This window comes from Rattus norvegicus, chromosome 1 (genome assembly GCF_036323735.1).
Source record: "Rattus norvegicus strain BN/NHsdMcwi chromosome 1, GRCr8, whole genome shotgun sequence".
In the NCBI taxonomy this organism is placed as follows: Eukaryota; Metazoa; Chordata; class Mammalia; order Rodentia; family Muridae; genus Rattus; species Rattus norvegicus.
In genome coordinates, this window is record NC_086019.1 from 230,358,371 (window position 1) to 230,371,666 (window position 13,296).

The 13,296-nt window shown below is 44.2% G+C and overlaps 2 protein-coding genes across 3 annotated transcripts in view; one reads left to right on the forward strand and one right to left on the reverse strand.

Annotated features, from left to right (window-relative positions):
* LOC120100003 (40S ribosomal protein S12-like) overlaps window positions 1-13,296 on the forward strand; it is a 673,396-nt gene that overhangs the window by 354,873 nt on the left and 305,227 nt on the right. The gene's annotated exons all lie outside the window — the stretch shown is intronic.
* Mamdc2 (MAM domain containing 2) overlaps window positions 1-13,296 on the reverse strand; it is a 152,533-nt gene that overhangs the window by 67,889 nt on the left and 71,348 nt on the right. For both annotated transcript variants that reach the window (XM_039101390.2, XM_063281029.1), the window contains exons 5-6: window positions 11,880-12,017; window positions 133-389 (exon numbers count right to left, since the gene is read on the reverse strand). In XM_039101390.2, coding sequence (XP_038957318.1) covers window positions 133-389; window positions 11,880-12,017 — 395 coding nt within the window. The remainder of the gene's footprint in view (window positions 1-132; window positions 390-11,879; window positions 12,018-13,296) is intronic.

Genomic DNA, 13,296 nt, shown 5'->3' on the forward strand with positions numbered 1-13,296 from the left:
CAGGACTGAGGGTGGTAAGAATGTACAGTGGAGTGACCTCTGTGTGTGTGTGCGCGCGCGCGCGCGCGCGTGTGTGTGTGTGTGTGTGTGTGTGTAGCATCTCTTTGTGAGACCAGATTGAGGCTCACCTACCTCCATGGGATAAGGAGCACTGAACTCCACCTCTGCAAGGTTCCAGACCGCATTGCCTGGGCTGTCCACTTTCCAGATCTCCTCGTATAGGCCAGCCATGTCCCGAGTGTAAAGAGAGAAGACATTGTCATTGCCCTGCTGAAGCTGGTAATAGAATGAGAGGCAGCCAGACATGGGGGCTGTGGTCATTGGGGAGATGAGCTGGGCCACTTCCTGGAAGTGCTTGACATAAACAGAGTCCACGTACATGTAGTGGCCTGGAAATCACACAGACAGAATAGAGGGTAAGACAGGCTGGCAAGTTGCAGATGGACCCGTGACATTCTAGGACTCACTTCAACACAATTCGTTGGAAGACGTGAGGAGGAAGTCTGGTTAGGAGTGTGTAAGTGTCGTAGCTAGAGAGGGACACAGGCATTTATTGCACCCTGCAAATGCCAGATGAGACACAGTTTAAATATCCCTTTACTTTCCATTGAAGTAAGTTATCCCCACAGGAAAGATGTGTCATGTTCAGTGTTTGCATTTTCACAGGCTAATACATCCCTATGTCAGATGTGATCCTTCCCGAGCCTCTTAAAGGGCATGGAGAGACACACCTGAGCATATTTTCACAACACACGTCAAATGCAGACTGTGTGTTTGAGTGGTCCTAAGAGTGCTCGAAGGCAGGGGTAAGGTCTGGGAGTCTGAACTTGTGATGGCATTGTTGATAGACCCTGGTGATCACAGCACCTGACAGACCTGGGGCTACTAACCCCCCACTACAGACTCAAAAAGAAACAGCACGGAGACTAGGAAAGAGCTTTGGTTTACCATCGAAGAGAACTGACTTTGAGTCCCATTTCCTCGATGAGGTAATAGGACTTGAGCAGGCTTATGAATTCGTCGAGTCTCTTGAATGAGAATATCTTTTGCTACTTGGATGAGACAGATCCAGGAGCCCCTTCGGATATTAAACTCTGTGAATGCTTAAGTTCTTCATACAAAGTGGACTGTCATTTGTATGTAATCTATACACATCTTATATGCTTTTAAAAGTTATTTCTTATCTATTTATTTAAGAGCCTTGCTATGTAGCCCAAGATGGGTTCTAATCTCCAATCCTCTTGCCCCTGACTCCGGAAGGCTACAATTATAGGTACACACCACTTTTATAGGCACACACCACTACACTTGGTTTGCTCGCTTGCTTGCTTGCTTGTTTTTGCCTTGTGCATGCTAAACAGGTATTCTGCCACTGAGCTACATCCTCAGCTCCTTTTACATACTTTAAACCACTTGTAAATAACTTAAAAATACTAATACAATGTAATTCTTTATTCTTACTATTTAGTGAGTGATAGCAAGAAAGAAGTGAGCAAATGTGTAACACACACAGTCATTTTCCTGATACTTTTGGTCCACTGGGAGTTGAACTCACAGAGACAGGCAGCTGTACATTCCTCGTAGAGTTGATATGAGTATGAAATGAGATTCTGCATGTAGAGTGCTTATTGTGTGCCTGGCATTTTATAATTGCTCAACACAATTATAAGGAAACAGCAATAGAATTTATGGATCTAGAACTATACTTGTCCCATGGTCTGGGGTTTATAAGGGGAAGCTATTATCATTATTAGCGACTGTATCCAATTATTTAGGTTATGATGAAAACAGCTATTCTGTGTGGCTTGGATAGAATGTTTTTTTTTCTATTTATAAGCTCCGAACAGATATACCATAATTTTTATTTTCGTTTTCAGTATCTAGTGCCTGCTTTATAAGAATTTCTCTTATTTTTCTGAGAAAGCAATAAGAATAGGGACAACACAACATATGCAATTCACACGCAGGGCATTCGCTTTGTTTCTGCCACCTGTGTGGATGGTATCCAAAATATGACATCAGTCCTAGAGAAGGTCACCCAAGTGCCCCTCCCTCTAATACAACCCTAGGGTCCAGCCAGTCTAGGGCATTACCCTAATAATGGAGCATGCGTGTGACCATAAACAGTTCCACTCTAACACAAGTCCATTTACTAAGAATTCACAGGAGCACGAAAAACAGCAAACGTCCTTGTCGCCTCTCGTTATATGTCGTAAGAACGAAACAGCACTCCTTCACAAGGTGGTCCTGCCAGGAAGGGAGAACTGTACGATTTTGTGTCCTTATACCTCTCTTTGCAGGCACAGAGGTGGGTCAGAGCTCTGTAAGGGAGCTTGCTACAGGCACTGAAATTGGCTTGTCAGTCTCAGCTGAGCCACCTGTAGATCCATGACAGTGCTCCTACCAAGAACACGTCACTCCACACTGCCGCTAGCCAGTGAGCCAGCAGCCAGGGACACTACAGCTAGGCTATGCTGCCGAAGGCCTGGCCTCTCCTGTTTCTCAGGCTCTGCATCTTATACTGAAGGCACTCTTCACTCAGGGACACATTATGGCTTCTGTGGCCACTGGGCATTCTCGATTTTCCATAGCGTATGCAAATTTCTCGTCTATGACAGCATCGGGATAAAGATGAAGACATCTGGGACGGACTTGTTATTTTTGTTCCTTTATTCATTTCGCTTTGACAATAGCCGAAGTTACAGCAGTGTCATGGAACTCTAAAAACACCATGGCTCCTATATCCATGTACCCACTCTTCCAGTGAGCTCCACTGACAGTTTCTGCCTTAGTTCTTCACAAGCATCCCCCTCCTCCCCCAGTTCTAGCTTAGTTTCTGTTTCTAGTGGAACTCAAACCGACACAGCCACAAGGAGGGAAATCATTCTGCCCAAGACGAGACGATCTCTTTCCAACGAGTATAGAAAGCTCTTGACAGACCCACTTGAAATAACCTGTTCCATCCCTGGAGTGTGTTATTACTGTGCAGAGTAGGAGAAATCTCTTACCCACAGCGGCATGACAAACACATCTTCTTTGCAGTTGACAGACATGAGGTGGTCAAGGACAGTTACTCGTCTGCTGTCTGGATACTGTGTTCATCCCTGCATTAGTACTTGAAATGCTTCCTCAGCCCTTCATGCTCACAATGCTGAGCCCGGCAAACCACAATCACATTTCTGGTCCAAGGAGCATTCAGAAAACAAAATGTGACTGGCCCAAAGCAAGTCAGGGAGGTTGCTGTGAATGCTACCAAGATTGCTGACACCAAGTCTCCCATGGAAGCCTAGACCACAAGCACTTGCCCTTCTTTTCCTCTCTAGTATTTCTTTGTTGACACAGTTGGGTACTATTTACTGACAACATGAGTAACATGAGGTTTCTTACCAGGACGGCTCATCACGAGTTCATCATCCGATTTAACAGGGCTAAGATGACTCAGAAACCACCATTCAGGTGTCTGCTACAGGAGGCCAGGCTGGGAAGTGACAATGCCCTGACTCAGTGCCTCTCTGGTGAAATCGACTCTGAGGAATTGCAGCTGGGGGCGAAGGATGGTCATTGTGCCTCTGACCACAGGAAGGACAAAGGTAACTTGGCGCTCCTGGGAAACCATGTCTATCATCCAGCATGACAGGAGTTTTCTTATCCAGCTCAGGTCAACTTTCCTATGTTCCCCTATGGCTCGGGGATGCTGAATTTCTACTAACTTAGGGAAAGGTGATTTTAATGATTTTGGATCATTAGGATTTGGGTACAAGGAAACTCAGTTAGATATGAACCTACCTAGATACAGATGTATTCTAGGTAAACAGAATTTTGTAATCAACTAAATCATGGCCAGAATTAAAACTTTATGGTAGTACATCCCAACACCATGGAGGCCTAAGCAGGAAGATCACAAATTTGAGGTCAGCCTAGGTTATACACATACAATGAGAGCTGCTTTCTCAAATCAAAACAACCAATCAGAAAAATCAATTTAACTAAAACTGAAATCATATAAATAGAGACAATGGGTTCCCCACAAGATTAAGAATCATCTGCTTTGCCATGCTCAGATAAGGAAGTCAATCTACTTGTACCCAACATTTAGTTATACACTTAAAAATCCCAAGTTTCTGCAGATAAGACAGCTGTCAAGTTCCATAGAAAGATAGTAATCCCTGGCAATACCAGCTGAAGGTTTGGACCCCTGAGTGATGCCTGAGGGTAGTCTGTGCACTTACTTCTGAAGAAAGCCTTCCTTCCTCCTCATACCAGCCCTTTGTACTAGGAAACCTTTCAGGGAACCTTAGTGGTTGGTTCTCCATCAGCATCCATTTTCCCATGGGTCAGGAAAAGAATTCAGAGGACAGTTCCTGAGCATGTATCTTCGAACAGCCTGGCTGCCCAGAATTTCCCTAAAGACTGCCCACAGCTTGACCATGGTACCTAAGGCAGTCTTGGATTCAGTTAGGATTCATCCCTCCTTGGCCATATTTTTGGCTCTAGTTGCTTTGTCTACTTCAGTCTTGCTAGCTGCCCAGACTAGCTGTCTCCTGGAACCACTTGGGCTGGAACATGTTCCAGATGGAAATAACCCACTCAGTTGCTGCCATGTTGAGCAGACAGCACGCAAACAGGGCAAGTCAACCCATCTACTTTTCCATGTTGCAAAGCTATACTCACGAACACTTAGTTTAGGGGTCAGATTAGATATTTCATCTAATACTAATTGAGCCACATTCTAGTCTTTTTATACAGAAAAGGTGAAAGAAATGTGTATGAACATCAAGTAAGATGTTGTTATAACTTGGATGTGAACTATCCCTTCAGAATCTGTATATGAGGCCGTAGTCCCCAATGCAGTGTTCAGAAGTAGAGCTTGGGTAAATAGGTGGATCCTGAGGGCTTTGATCTAATCAGTGGATTCATTGATTAATGAATTTGTAATTTGATAGCATCATTGGGAGGTTGTAGAAACTAGGTGGTGGGTACAAGTTGGACTAGGTCAGTAGATATATGTCTGTCTTTGGTTCCTTCTACTCTCTACACTTCTAACCACAAAAAGAACAGTTTCTTCATGTGTGTTTTGCTTCATCTTAGGCCCAAAGCAATGGGGCCAGTGGACCATGAAGACTTAAAAGCTCTGAAATCATGAGCTTGAATAAATGTCTCCTACTTTTAGGCTATTTTCCCTCAGGTCTTTTCTCACATTAACAAACGTCTAATCCGTTTGTCAGACAGACTTCTACTCTCAGTTAGTATCTGAAGGCCCAAGAACATGGGTAATAAGAATCTGTCTGTATTTACTTTCCCTCCCTCCCTCCCTTCCTCCCTCCCTCCCTCCCTCCCTTCCTCCCTTCCTTCCTTCCTTCCTTCCTTCTTTCCTTCCCTAAGCTACATAGCAAGACCTTGTTTGAAGAAAAAGAAGGAAGGAGTCCCTTTTCTTCAATCAAGGTCTTGCTATGTAGCTCAGACTAGCCTTGACTTCTTAATCCTTCTGTCTCTGCCTTCCAAGTGTGGGAGTACAGGCATTGTTGCCATACATACCTAAGAATCTCCATAGTTGAAAGAGTATAGAGATGGACTGTTAATATTGGCAAGTCCTGCCACTTAAAGTGTCTCCAAACTTTATCCCATATATTCCCTTAATGTGGATATATGAGAAGGTTAGAGATGGGATTTCTGTAAAAAGGAACTGCCATCTCTATATATGCTGGTGGCATGTTTTCTTTCTCTTTCTTACCTCGATCCAAGGGGAGCAGCTAAGAGTGGAAATGGAAAAGGGAAGTTGACTCAATCTCATCATCATACAGACAGACAGGTCTCAGTTCTGCAATGGCCTTGGGCCTTTGCATGGAGGAGATGAGAGTTGTTGTTGTTGTGTTGTTGTTGTTGTTGTTTTTGTTGTTGTTGTTTTTGTTGTTGTTGTGTTGTTGATGTTGTTGTTGTTGTTGTTGTTGTTGTTGTTGTTGTTCTTCTTCTTCTTCTTCTTCTTCTTCTTCTTCTTCTTCTTCTTCTTCTCCTTCTCCCTCCTCCTCCTCCTCTTCTTCTTCCTCTTCTTCCTTTTCTCTTACAAGGAGTCTTCCTCAATATCCTTCTCCTTATTCATTAAAGCAGGGTCCCTCAGTTGAACCCAGAGCAGGCTGACACAGCCGCCTTGGTTAGCCATCATGCTCTGGCTAATGCCATGACTCTGCCTTCAGAGCTGGAAATGGCCACCCCACTTACACGGGTTCTAGGGATCTGAACTGTGGTCCTCATGTTTGTATGACAAACACTTTACCCAATGAGCCTACTCATCGGACCAGATCAGATCTGAGTTGTAGAGAGAATGTGATCAGTGAAAAGCAAGTGTGTAGCGTACAGAGAGAAGCGCCCGTCTTCTTTGCACACAGGAAGAGGCAAGAATCTGATGGTAGAGCTGTTGGGACAGAGCTGAGAGGACAAAGCTTGTTGTCAATGACTTTCCAGAGTTTGATGGGGTAAAGACATCGACTTTTCCCTTGGCCCCAGTGGGCTACCGCACTTCAGAAAAATCCTCTTAGGACTATTTCCATGGTAACAGTGGTAGAGAAATTCTGATTCCCTCTAAAAACTGGAAGAGGTTTAGAGATGATCAACCAGAAAGAGCCCCATTTCTTTCTTGGAACTGTAGAGTGCAAATCTCATCAGCCATGGGAGAAGTGGCCTTTGCCATTTCCAGTTTAAGGGCATCAACCTAAGAGTAAACAGCACCAGGCAGGTAAAGCTTCTTGTCCATTGCCCTTCTTTTATGCTCTGAACCCCACTATGCCTCCAGAACCCCAATGAAGCTACAGTGCTATAAGGAGTGGGGAAAAGCCAAGGAAGAGACGAAGCAATCTCCCTGCTGCCGCTGCTCTGTGGAAGAGCCTGAGAAAAGATCTGTATCCCCTGAGACGTGTGGGAGTGGTGCTCTGGCTGCACTTATTTCTTGGAAATAAGGCTGTCGATCTGTGAAGATGGCTAGGACTACGTGTGTGTGTGTGTGTGTGTGTGTGTGTGTGTGTGTGTGTGTGTTTGGGGGGTATCTAGCAGACCGTGTGTGCAAGCAATACTGAGGAAATGAACAAGGCCACACTCACTCTGGGTGCTGATGCCGTGACCTGAGGAGACTGATGCAGAGAGAGAGGAGGTGCCAATGACACTTGAACTCCATCCAAACCAGAGTGAGAAAAATGGCACAGCCCACGGACAGCTGATTCATCCATCTCATGGGCTTTGGGAGAATAAAATCATTCTGATCTGATTTTGGATTTGTATCTTTGTTCAGCACCCTGCAGAGTGGGATTCCGGGTGGCTTGGTTTTAAAAACCTCAAGCCTCAGGAAAATAATGAATTCTCCTCATTATTTTTCTGTCAATTATCTCCCTTTTTGCCAAGGTGCATAGAAAACAGCACTGGTCTGTGCTGTCAGCAGCTTACCTCCTGGAATGATTTTGTTTCGCATCGTAAAATATTAACAAAGAAAGAAAGCCTACGTGGTAAATCAGAATTGGATAAGAAAACAAGTTAAAAATCACGTCCCCTTCCGTATCTCAAGGAAATCCCATAATTCATAGTGCAGAATCTGTTCTATCATCTAATAAGAAATTGGGGACATCATTATTTGAAAAATCAGAGATCTGGGGAAAACTGTTAGAAACATACAAGCTAATGAAAGGAAACGGGCAACTACACTGAATTTTGCAGATGCTGTATTCACCGTTCCCTTTTCTTCAGCACAAAGAATGTGTTCTTCTGCACCCTTGATCTCTACTGTATGATTCTCTACATCTTCCGAAAAGCAAAGGCCTAAGTTGCCTCCAGTCCATGAATGAACATGAGGTGAGTCCCCAGAGAGCAAAATCTGCTGCTGCAGGCAGACATTTGGATCATTTAATCTTTCCTTTGCCACCCAAATTGATAGAATGCAGAGAAAAATCAATATATCCAATAGAAGGCAAATGAAATAACAGAGGCAATTTCTATCTTCTTTAGAGTATTGGTAGTTTTATTTTTCTGCAAGAGTCACACTGGGCAAACCTTTGGTAGTGCACGGGCAGAACTCCTTAGATAAATATTTTGGAATCTTCAGAAGTCATCTTTTTATGCCTCAGCTTAAGTAATAGAATGGCTTTATGGGAGTTCATGCATGGAGTGTGTGTGTGTGTGTGTGTGTGTGTGTGTGTGTGTTGATTGGTTGTTGTGGTTTGGATGAAAATGGCTCCCATAGGCTCATATATTTGAATGCTTGGGCCCAGTTGGTAGAATTATTTGGTAGGGATTGGGAGGTATGACCTTGTTGGAGGAGGTGGGTCACTGGGAGTGGGGTAGGGCTTTCCGTGCTTGACTCAGTCTCTCCCTCCCTCCTCTTGATTGTGCATCAAATGCAAGCTCTTAGCTGTACTCTATCACCATGTCTGCCTGCCTGCTGCTATGCTATCTGCCATCATGGTTATGAATTCACCCCCTGAACTTGTAAGAAAGCCCCCAATTAATGCTTTCCCTTGTAAGTTTCCACCACCCTGGTGTCTCTTCATAGAAATAGAAAAGCAACTAAGACACCTGGCAGGGAAGGGCTGTTGGTTAACAATCAGGGAGCATGTCAGTTCTAAGCTGTGGTGGCAGGGATGGTTCATTGTGCTGGGGGCGGAATCCAGCTCCTTGCATATGCTAGGCAAGTTCTCTTACCACTGAGCTGAGTCCCTGCAGGTGAGCTCTAAAAATTTGAGAGGATTGTGAGTGGCAGCACAGGGGAGAGCTGGAGGGAGCACATGGAATGTGGGCAATTAGGCTTGGCACTCTGGTACTAAGAAACAACTACATTAAAAGCAGCAAGAGTCCTAAGATAAGTCTGCTTAGCTCTCTTTAACTCAGGGTTTTACTGATGATAGATCATGCCTGGTTTTTTTTTGTTTGGTTTTGTTGTTGTTACTGCTGTTGAGCTTTTTTGTTGTTGTTTGTTTTGTTTTGTTTTGTTTTGTTTTAAGGTTACTATACTTCCAGCACTCTGGAGGCTGAGTCATGAGGATCATGAATTCTGGACCAGCTTTGGTTATTACAAGTGTGATGGTTTGTATATGCTCAGGCCCCAGGGAGTAGCAGTATTAGAAGGTTTGGCCCTATTGGAGTAGGTGTGTCACTGTGGGTGAGGGGTTTAAGACCCTCACCCTAGCTGCCTGGAAGCCAGTGTTCTGCTAGCAGCCTTCAGATGAAGATGTAGAACTCTCAGCTCCTCCTGCACCATGTCTGCCTGGATGCTACCATGCTCCCACCTTGATGATAATGGACTGAACCTCTGAGCTTGTAAGCCAGCCCCAATTAAATGTTGTCCTTTACAAGACTTGCATTGGTCATGGTGTCTGTTTACAGAAGCAAAACCCTAACTAAGACAATAAGGTGCTACCTCTAAAAAATTTTAAGTTGCCTTTTGTCAAAGTATTTTTAACATAGTAACAGGAAAGTAAGTAAGGAAACATGGCCCCAAACTGCTGTTCTGAGGAAGAACATTTTGGACAAGATGGTTTCCTGATCTCTGTAAAGTCGTGTGTGTGTGTGTGTGTGTGTGTGTGTGTGTGTGTGTGTGTGTGTGTGTGTACATGAGTGTTGTTTACCATGTATACATAGTGAGCAGTTGGGTGACTATATACGTGAGTGATCAATGAAGAAGCCTCTTTCCAGAGGTCAGCTGGCAAATTGCTCGAAGGGAGGTGTAAGCTTTCTTCTCCCCTTCAGCCTTAGAGTCTGATGGTTTTGTACTTTTCCATTATTGATGGGGGTTGGGCTTAATGTGTCTTTTTACAATACTCACGCAGATTCATGGGTGGCTTTGTTATTGCTGGCTATCATTCATTCTGCGTAGAACCCTCATTTTTAGTGTGAATTCTGTGGCCAAAGTGAATCTTTAGGGTTGAAATATAAGGATTCTAAACTTTCAGTACTTTTAAAAGTGCTAAACCTTTTTTTTTTTGAAAAGTTGGAAGTAGAAATGTTTTTCTTGTCATAGTTTCTTACATGACCAACCCTTATTCTATCTTAAGAGCTACTGGGGGTATTAATTTATACTCCTATCCTGTGTTTTGGTAGTATAATATGCACTAGAGGAGATAGTACATACACGGAGTTATGGTGCCTCGCCCCTGTTCAAAGACCTCTGCTGTCTTCCCATTGTCAGCGAGGTTGAAACCTGCTGTATTCAAGCTTTTTAGGATTTGTCCGTACATTTCTTTTCCACCCTCTCTTCCCTTCTTGTACTTGGCACAGATCTCACAGTGTTTTTGTTTCTGTATTCTTTTCTCTCTTTCTGTAAAACCACACCTTCCCTCCACGTAAGTTTGCTTCATTTATTATGACTTGTAAGGGCTCCTTTATCTGAATACCTATCCCTTTGCTTTTAATTCTGAATACTTCTCAGTGTCTATCACCTTTCTTTTTGTTGGGATGGGGACAAGTCTGACAGTATTTGACATGTGTGACCTCGTTTGATGCCCATTTACGGGAGAGAGCAGTTCTCTTTCTTGGGGCATACAGTTCGACGTTTGAAAGAAGCCTGGTGGCTTGTTATTTTAGTTGCAATGGTCGTCATTAAACCCAAGCCAGGGTTAGATGGATGAAAGTGCTAGTGACAAAGTTGCTTTTGTCTCAAACAAGCAGCCCCACGTACATATCTGGCTACTTAGAAAGATTTTTTTCTAAGTAGCTGGGGCATATTTAAAAGGAAAAGAAACCTGTAAAATGAGGCTGAAAAGTAGGAGCTAGTTAACCTTTGGCCATCCCATAGAGTAATTTTCTTTATATTATTTTAGAACATATTCATTAATTGTTTTACGTATTTGAAATATTTAAAAAATATCCCCTTCTTTCTGAAGTTAAGGGAAAAAACCCAAATATCTTGTGAAGTGAGCTCGCACTCTTATACAAGATAATCAAAGATGGCTACTCTGCACAGGTGTCAACTGTCTATTTTGCCCTATTCCTCACCCAGCCCACATGCCACCTGCTTAATCTATCTCCTTGGCCCTTGTGGGAAATTGAGTCTGAGATTCTAGGTACAAGGAGGAGGGGGAGTATGAACAAAGAGAGCAGTGATGTCAAGATGATGACTCCAGAGCCCAGGTGACCTGCAGAATGGATTCTCTGGACGCAAAGTTGGAGACAGGCTTTTAAACATTTAGAAGACGAGAAAGTGCAGTCAGTGAAGGACAGGGAGTAATGAAACACAAACAAGTTGCCTTGTGTCCAGCCAACAGTCCATGCTGTTGTGAGTAACTAATCGAGACGGAATAGAAAAGGCCACAGAGTAGAGGACTGCGCTGTCTTGCAGATGAGAAGACAGTGATTTACAAAACTACCAGGACCAGATGTGACCAGTGAGACACACAAGGAGTGACACCCTTGCCCTGGTTTTCCTCCAGGAGGCTTTCTCCAGCACATACTGTGAGCCTTGCCTCATTTTCCTTGTAGGGCGCCTGCGTACTTGGCCACCAGGGGGCTCTATTGCACCCTTCACAAGGAATAATTAGCGTTGGTGGTCTCATGGGAAATTCTTAAGAGTTGGTCACCCTGAGATCTATTTTTAATGAAGATTGGGGTTTTTTTCCAGCCTTGTCTTTAGAAATGAGAACAGCCAATAGATAAGAAGTAAAACATTTCATGGAAATGTAAAAATAGCCAAGAATACAGACGAGCTAAAGCCTTTCTCTTTGTGGCTTCCTCAGCTACAAGCTTATGTCTGCAGTTGTTTCTGTCACATAGATTGTTCCTCTCTCCTTCCTCTTCCACCTGCTCTCCCAGTGTGTCCCCACCCTTTCGTTCTGTCGACAAAAGCCAGGAGGTGGGAGTTGAAGGCAACGTTCACCCCGGAAAGAAGACTGCATTTGTGGCTGGCTTACCCTGCTCACTCCTGAAGGTGTGATCCCATGGGAGGATGGAGTGGGTGTTCTTCGCAGTTCCTCCTCCAACGAACCAGTTCACATTGGGATTCCAGCGGTTCACAAAGCCGCAGAGATGGTTTTCTTCAAAGTCACAGTCTGGAGGAAGACACATAGAGAGACATTTCACGGACCTGCAGTTACACCAGGGAATACTCTGGCCGCAGTCATTCTAAGAGCTCTTTTTTTCAACCACGGACCAGAATTTTAGAACAACATCGGTCAAGAAGAGAGGTCCAGGAATGACTCAATGCTCTGCTTCATCGTTGCTCCTCAGAACCAGAGCCCTTTCTCCTATTGGCCACGTGGCTTGTTGTGGGACTTACCGCCCCTCTAAATCTGTTTATTGATCTGTGAATTGGGGACAACATTCCCATATTACTGTACCGTAAGCACCGACAGCTCTCAGTGTAGAACCAGGACACATGGCCCATGCTTGGTATAAATTGATGATTTTTGTCAGCCTACTAAATTAATTAGTCAATGTTTTGGTGCTGGGGCTACACGCAAGGTCTTGCATGTGTTCATCATGCACTTTACCATTGACCTGTGTTCCCAGCTCCAATATGTCTATTTTAACGTACTATTTTAGGGCTATTACTCAGTTTTAGATATTTCCCCCACCACTTGTATTGCTCCCCGATGGCCCAGACCTCCCTCTCTAGATTCCCAGAACTCAGAGGCATGTTTCCAAGATGCTAAAAATCTCCCGTTTGTCTGATGAATAAGAATCTACTCAGAGTATATGGGACACACACACACTGGGGTCTAGGGCCTTTCTGCAACTCCTGCCTAGAGATGAGAAGGATTGAAGTAAAATCTCTGTGCTTGGGGACGTCATCATGTTTCCTGGAAATTGTTTCTCATCAACAAATTTCTTCTAGCAGGGGATATATAAGCCTAACCCTGGCCACTGACCACCGTAATCCTGCAATTATCAAATGAAGGACAATTCCTGTCCTGTTCTTCTCTACGACTCCATTCTCCTGGTTGGGTTCCACTAAAGGGAGGGAAAGAAGGCTGGCATCAGAGTTAGTGCCCATCTCCATCACTACCAGGCTACCATGGTGAACTATGTCCCTTTACAGAAGGAACAGCCTAGACAGAAGTCTTAACCATACAGCCACCATTTCCAGTTGCTAGTAATTCCTCTTCCTGTCCTGGCTAGGGAGTGAAGGGTCAAAGACAGTCTTGACCATCTTTGGCTAGCCAGATGGCAGGTTACGAGTCATAGCTGGCACTAATTCTGGTCACTGTGCCAGCACCTGCTGGAGTCTTTACTTTGCAAAAGTTTGTGGTCTCACTGATGCCAGTGGGTTTTCAAATTACAGGGGCTGGTCCCCACCCCCACGCCCCACACAGCCACCCCGTTTCCATC